The following is an 8,059-nucleotide window of genomic DNA, read 5'->3' on the forward strand; positions in this document are numbered from 1 at the left end:
CATTACCCTTTGCACACAGATGGCCAGTCAGGTTGAAGGTTGATGGAGAATAACACTGCTGCGCTTCGCTACGTCATATAGATCCATTAGACCTAACCACTCCCTCTCTGCATCTGTATCCTTCATGTATCCTTCCATTGCTACTGATGCCATTCATCACTATGGACTTGTTAACGGACTCTTGTAAAGGCTAAAAGAGTCTGTTACCGTGGTCTTGAGTGATTCATGTAGCTCTCCCAACAGTAAGTATTTTTCTTTGATGTTAGAGTGTGCTTCTGTTAGTTAGTGTAGACTATGACAACCCTGAAGTGTACCAAGCGGTTTTTAATTTATGCACAATAAAACAAGCAAACATATAAAAAAAAATAGTTAGTTACAATTGAAAACATTGAAGAAACCAACATACTGAATATTTCACTCAGTTATGGATGTACATCATCTTTAAACAAAACAGAGATATTACATCTTGATATTACACCACTTCAGCTTCTGGAGAAGGATGTGTGTAAAGCACTATCTCCATGTCCGTTACTATAACCCCAGGCAGAATAAATTCATTAAGTCACACAGCCAAATCAACAATTGTGAACAAACAGTTTCAAAATGATGAATTCCAAAATTATAAAAACTATACAAAGTAGGGGAGACCAGTGGCAATTGTAACACCTTGAATTTCTCCACACAGAAATCAGCTACAATTTTTTTCTTTTAAATCACTCAGCACATGTCCATAGGTTCTCTCCCTGCTTGAAAAGCCAAATATCTCACTATTTGCACGCTTTATTGGCAAATGTTTGTTTAGGGGTGAAAGTATTTTTTTTCCAGCAGCTGTATTTTTCTTATACTGTCCTGAGCATTAATGTCCAAGAATTCAAACTAGCATAATTTGCATTACTATATGTTGGCTAACCATTGACATGATTGACACGTGTCACTATTGTTGTCTTTTGCTAGGCACATGAGGTTTTGTCATGGCTGCTAGGGTTGGGGGTAATTGCAATGCAATGTTAAAATTACCCTGAGCCAAGAAGACAACTTATGAAAACAAGTAATTTAAACTTGGATGCAGTAAGTCATGTCAAAGCTAGCGGATTCATTACTTACCAACAACAGCTGCAAATTCCAATGAAACTATACTAAGTTTTGAAGTTCACCTTCCTTGCTTTGTCCAACAACACTATCTTGAATTTAGCAAATACGTTTTGTGTTTGTTTTGAGTGCAGTATTTATTTAGTTTCATTGCACAAATGTTGGTTAGCACGTTTCTCACACTGGCTTTAAGCATTGAGGGAGCAGGCCTGCCATGGCAAGTGCAGGGGGGTTGCCTAGCAACACGTGCCTCAGAAGGAGTCAACATCAGCGCGACAAATTCCCATGACTTGTAAATCTTTTCAGAATGAACAGCTAGGGTGATAGCTAAAATGGCTTTGAAAAAATATGATTGCAGCTAATAGGGAGAAGCATCTAACAAAATAACTACATTATGGCATTCACTAATCATAAACTATTTACATACGGCATAATATAAATGTTTGTACATTTGTGGAGAAAATTCTTACTTACTCAACTTTTAAAATAACTATACAAATACTAACTAACATTGGATCCTATGTAGTGCCATAGAAGTTGTAAAAATATATAATCTGGGCACTATCAGACTATTCAAGAGGTTTGGAGATTAACTGAATGTCCATGCACAGGGTGTTACTGTAAATATTGGTTACTTGCAAAATCATTACATATGTCTATGATAATATGATAATTTCTAAGCATGTTATTTGGGTTATTTTTTAGGTGTTACATTTTACCCCTGCTACTGTTACAATTGCCCCTGGCACAGGACGTTTCTGATTAAAATCTATATTGGGATCTGACCGTCCTATGTACAGACATATAAATGGTATGAATGATTAGGTGACAGATGTTAGTTTCTGATATATAAAAATGACCGGCCTAGCTCAGGTTGTCTCTGAGCAATAGAGTAAAATATAAAAAGTGTTACAATTGCCCCCGCTCTCCTCTATGACGACAGCTTAAGCATGATCTAGTTACATATTCCTGACCATTCTTTCCTTTCAAATTTATCCAATCTACTTGCATGAACTCATTACTTCATCGCAAAAACAAAGAAAATTATTATTTTTAACACTGACATTGAGTAAATGGACCTATAAAAGCTACAGAGACATATATATATGCTTCTAAATGAGCTTACTGTACAACAACATCAACAAAAAGCAAAAAAGATTGTACACTGATATCTCAACCATTGCTAACTGCTAAACTGACGCCAGCCCTGTAAGAGAAAAAAATATGGTCACATCTCTAAAATATCTACATTCTGATCGATAGCTGTCACAGGTAGATGGTTAAAAGCACTAGATCGGTTAAACAAAAGTCTAAAATTGGGTAGCTATTGAGTGACAGCTACCCTGGGTACACTAAGCACCTGACTATCTAACGTTGAGCATAGTAGTTGGGTCAAATTCATCAGGCATCACTAAGGCCACCCCATTTGGGGGTACGCTGTAGGACCCTAGCACAGCAGATGAAGGGAAGTGGCTATACAGACAGACACATCTGGTGCCCAAATTGATGACATATATCGTGCAGCAAAGAGTCCAGTGGAGACGAATGATTTCGGTTCAGTCAGTTCAGGTAGTCATCCTGATGAGCCCTTCCCCGTTAGATAGTTTATGCTGGCTAGCTAGCAACAAAAGTAGCATGGCGCTAGTTACAACTTGTAAAAGAAAGTTATGTTTATTTCGATGGGCGAGGGAGAAAATAGTTGTAGGCTATTGGTCACCATCTGGATGATGTTATTCCAATGACATGCCGTGACATGCCAATTAGCTAACGTAACGACAAGCCGGTGCAAATGACCATAACCATGCCACTTGATTTTATTTTGAGTAGGATAGCGTCCTACTAATATTGGTAGTAACCATCTGGATGTCACAGTGATACAGTCTACTGGAGAGTTTAAGCTACAAGCCGGCAACACAACACGGGGCAGTGTCCTTCGCTCCCGCTTGCCGCAGTTAGGAGAAGGAAGTAGCTAGATAGTGTAGCTAATATCAGGCCAGAATGACAGCTAAAGCACCGGAAATCTACAGTTACGGCATTACGTGTTCATTATTTATTTATTTATTATTATGATAAAAACCGAATGATTCTGAACACTTTCCCAAATCCCAAATTCGGCAGACAAGTTTTAAATTCTCGCTGAAGTTTCTAGCCACAAGCAAACTAGCTAGCTGGGAAGGGCTCATCAGGACAACTGACTGAACTGAATCCGTTCGTCTTCCCTCGACTCTCAGCTGCGCGACATACGTCAACAATTTGGGCACCAGGTATGTCCGTATAGCCTCTCCCTAGATGGAGCAGTTCTTGGACTACAGACCAGTGGAGTGGAATGTGACCAACCATGCAAAACTGAACAGAGCGACAGAAAAAACACGTCAGATGAATTCATGCAAAGCAGTTAGGTGGTTTTCTTCCCCCAGAACAGACACAGTTCTGGAATCAGATAATTCACAGGAAATCAAAGAGGGATCCATCCCATTCAAACAGCTCTTTAAGTTTATATATTTATATATTTTTTTATGTATTTTTATTTATTTAAATTTTTTTTAAACTTTTTTCCATTCCATGAAAAAAACGAAATTCCAGTTGTCTCCATGTTTGTGAGAGTCAAGTCAGGATCTTGTTGTTTTTTGTTTTTCCGAAGATGAACATTCCCAGTGAACCCCATCAGAGCACCTGAAGGAAAGTAAAGTGGGCATGTCCCTTTGATGACATCACTGTCTGGCTGTAATTTGATTGAATGGCAGCTGCCTAAGGGTCCCAGAGTAGGAGGGTCCCACATAAAATGTCACAAATTACATTAGAAACCACAAAGCAGAAAAAAATAGGACATAGTCAAAGCGAGTGGAGTGGGGTTGTTGTCTACACAAGGGTGTGTATCCCCGGTGCTGTAGCCCAACGAAGGGTTAATAGTCATCATAAGTGTTAAGGTCCGTGAAGTATGCGTTGGTGTATGTCTTCCCGGCTAGCTGGGGGTTGAAGTACTTATTTCTTTCCTCCAGAATCAGGTTGTTCTTATTGAAAGCCTGTGAAGGACAGAGAGAGAATAGGAAGAGAGTGAGGGCAAGAGAGGGGAGATGGAGAGAAGAAGACAGAGATGTGTCAGTGTCAACTGTATTGTAAGGATCAAATAATGATTCAGTCTAGATGGGAGAGTGCAAGGTAAAAGGAATACGTCAAACAGAAAAATAAACCTTGGTTTATGAGACGACAATATAAAAATCAACAGGAGGTCCCTGCATGAATAAAGCATTTCAATGAGCAAGGCCAAAGCACTAACAACAACAGGCTGGCAAAATGATAACCACTGAGCTGGTGTATTATGATGAGAAACCATATGTCCATTGATCTCCTCTCTAATGTCTCTACATCAGCAGCTTTCATGGCTTTCACATCTCCAAATCCCTGAGGACGATTTCAATGAAAAAAAATATTAATCAAAGAAAAGAAAATAGAAGACAAAAAAGTGAGTCAGAAAATAAGGAAGGGCCACAGGGTATCTCTGTAGTACCCTTCTCTGTGGTTCTATGGAGATACCATACATTCCTGTGAGTTAAGCACCCTGTGCTCAGTACAACCTCAGCAGTTTGCTAAATTGATGTGCGTGCGCCCCTCTGTCTTATTGTCTTGGCTAAGTGCATTCTGAAAGCCCCTGGAGGCGACATAATTCAGCACTTGATGATGCTGCGTTTGTTCTTGATTGATGGATCCGTATCAACTGATAGGGTTGCGAGTGCTGAGCACAAACACACACAACATTATTCTGTCTCGATAACATTTAAATGGCTTGCACACAGAGAGGTGACAAACATAACTTAAAGATCGAATCATGTGTTATTGGTTGAGTCTAAAGTATATTTCTATGTCTAAAATGGAACAAAATATACATTCTCAAAAGTCAAAATCTGTCTGAAACAGTAATATCTTGTATCTCTGCCAGTGGCCCCTTGGCTGCACTCAACCATTAACCAGCTGTTCTCAGACTTTGTCTACTCTGCCTTTCTTCCTTAACTGTGCTTAATTGGCTAAAGAGTGATTAGGGAGTGTTTTTAGTGGAGTAAACAAAATCTGTTGAACAGTGGGGTGGCATTAGAGATAAAAAGAAAGAGGACAGCTACGGAGAAAACAGAATGAGTTACGAGTTCCCTTTTCTCCATGGTAACCCATCATTAGAAAGCCAAACAGAGCTAATAAGACAGAGAAAGACAGAAAAGGGAAAAACAAACACATGCAAATGAGAAGAGTCAGAACATGGTGGACGTTTTAGAACGGAAAGAGATGAGTGGAAAATACACTGCCTTCTCACAAGTCTATGGGTAGTCCTATGGCAGGGTGGGGGGCAAATCTGTCCCTCAGGAGCCTCCATGTCTGCTTGTTTTCATTATTTCCTTCTGATCTAGACCTGAGAAACCAGGTGAGTGCACTCTCTGATCAATCAACCAATTGATCAATTAAGAACCTGACCAAAGTGAAGAGTGACAGAAGAGGGATGACCTATCCCTAAAAGCACCAAAGCTACTGACTAACTGATTAAGTGCCAAAGAGAGAAGAGAAAACCAGCAGACATTACGGCTCTTGAAGACCGCAGTTGCCTTCCTCTTGCCCTATGGGATGAATATGAAATAATGGGATTTCCGAGCAATGAGAGAGAAACTGAGTCTACCCCAACCTGCCGCACACAGAAGCGCCACAGGAAGTGGGGGCGCGGTGGGGAGGAAGAGGAAGGAGGTTGCTGATAGGTTAGGAGGAGGGTCAAGAGGCGGGATGTTGTAGAGGTCAGAGGTCAGTAGAAAGTTAGTAGAAAATCTCCAGGCCACGCATGGACACGCCCATGTTAGCAGACAGAGGCTGGCGCATGCCGGGTTCATCCAGGGTCAAGAGTACGGACACATCGGGCTGCGGAAGCAGAGGAACGGGCAACAGTCATCCTCACTGGAGCCACAATGGACGACTAAGTTCTACTGTACCCATTGAGGAAGACAGGTGGTCTGTGCTACTGTAGGTGCAGGGGACTACATGGTCATTCTATGCCCTCCATAAGAAAGGACACACTACTGAATCATCAAAAATTGCATTCTTTCAGCTACACTCACTGCCATTGTCTCAGCGGTGCTCTAGAGCATAATCTTTCCGAGCTCACCTGGATGATAAAGATATTATTTTAATCAAACAAAGAACGAAGCTTTAGGAATTATAGTGCCAGGTGTTCTTCTTTCTCCTACATTACAAAATTAAATTACAGAATCACTCTTCTCACTTTTAGAATATGTATATTCAGCTGTACAACCCAGCCATTAAAACAAGAGTAAAGACAGGAATAATACGCTTTTGAAATATAAAGACTAGATTCATTTTTTAAATGGCTCTTTTAGAGTTTTTCACTTAGCCAAACGAGCATTGTCCATATTCATATTATCCTCTATCCGTAACTGCAAACTAGATTATGCTCACACACCAGACACTAATTACATGATAGATGGACACTTTTCAAATCTTTATTCTGCTATGGAAACTGCATTCTAGACCTGCGTCAGAGACTCCATTCACTTCAGATGGTGTGTCTGTTCAGTCATTTATAGGAGATGAATACTCTTCTGAAAGCTAGCTCTCTGTCCACACGATATGTTAACTCACATAAAATAGTGTCTCAACTGCTTAACCCCCTGACTTCATAGAACTCTAAACTAAGTCTTTCCAAAACCAAGCCTTGTGTCAACAGTAATCTCAGAGAAAATATAACTAACTAATAGTATTGATTTATTATTGAGTTAAACCAGGATGATCCACTGATATTAAACATCTCTTTTAGAATGAAGACCTGCAACCTATTCACTCCATATAAGAAACTTACAGTATGTCTATTGTGATGTATGTTGTTAGTAACTTATGAGAAAGCAGTGTATGGCTATATATGGCTATAGACACAGAACAGTGCAGTCACACAGAGTAGACGCAGGACCACACACACAAGTACAAAAAGCTACAGTACTATAGACCAGCCCAGGGGTATAGGTGAGCCTGGAATGTTCTAGAAGGCCACAGAGTGTGATAGTATACAAACCTTAATGGCCTCCACCGAGTCATATTTGTCCAGTTTGTTGATGTGGTTGGTGATGGAGGTGTTGAGTGGTGCTGCTGAGATGGGGTGGATGACCGTAGCATCGTGAGACTGCTGCTGGTAGCGCTGGCAGTAGGTGTACACTAGTAAAGTGACCAAACAACCCATGATAGAACTACTTAGGCCTACAGCAATCATATGGAACAGGTTGAAATCTGGAGAAGGAAAAAAGAGAGCAAAAAACGTTTTCAATGGTCAAAATAAGTTGAAGTAAGATTGATGTCACGTTAATAAGTGTGGATGAATTCATTATTGATACCAACAAATATCACACTACATTATCACACTACCACACTACATTATCACACTTTCACACTACATTAAATACCACACTACATTATCACACGAGCACACCGCATTATCACACTACCACACTATCACACTACATTATCACACTACCACACTACATTATCACACTACCACACTACATTAAATATCACACTACATTATCACACTATCCCACCACATTATCACACTACATTATCACACTACATTATCACACTACCACACTACATATCACACTTTCGCACTACATTAAATATCACACTACATTATTACATTATCACACTATCACACTAAATTATCACACTACATTAAACCCATACACACTCATACCTCCGCATCTTCTCTCCTCCTGACTTGAACGAGCAATGGAGACTTCTGTAAAAGAGAAAAATAAAAGCGATGCTGAACAGAAGAACACACTTCTTCCCCTGACAAAACTGTATAGATAGTGTTGAAGTCTTTGAGCATTATATTGAGAATGAACCAGAGGATGATAAAGCCCATCACTAGACACCTGAAGCTTTTATGATAAGTACTGTATGATAATTAGTGTATCTGGCCTCATTACGG

General features: G+C 40.0%; 1 protein-coding gene across 3 annotated transcripts in view; it reads right to left on the reverse strand.

Moving 5' to 3' along the window:
• Positions 1-306: 306 nt before the first annotated feature.
• Positions 307-8,059, reverse strand: part of sema5a (sema domain, seven thrombospondin repeats (type 1 and type 1-like), transmembrane domain (TM) and short cytoplasmic domain, (semaphorin) 5A) — a 195,700-nt gene continuing 187,947 nt past the window's right edge. For 2 of the 3 annotated variants that reach the window (XM_014157212.2, XM_014157211.2), the window contains 3 exons: positions 7,820-7,864; positions 7,148-7,359; positions 307-4,112 (listed from right to left, as the gene is read on the reverse strand). In XM_014157212.2, the coding sequence (XP_014012687.1) occupies positions 3,993-4,112; positions 7,148-7,359; positions 7,820-7,864 (377 nt within the window). In that variant the 3' untranslated portion in view covers positions 307-3,992. Of the gene's footprint in view, positions 4,113-5,755; positions 5,983-7,147; positions 7,360-7,819; positions 7,865-8,059 lie in introns of all 3 variants that reach the window. The other variant, XR_001322457.2, reaches the window with a different exon arrangement.

The sequence above is a fragment of the Salmo salar genome, chromosome ssa19, assembly GCF_905237065.1.
Source record: "Salmo salar chromosome ssa19, Ssal_v3.1, whole genome shotgun sequence".
NCBI classification, from domain to species: Eukaryota; Metazoa; Chordata; class Actinopteri; order Salmoniformes; family Salmonidae; genus Salmo; species Salmo salar.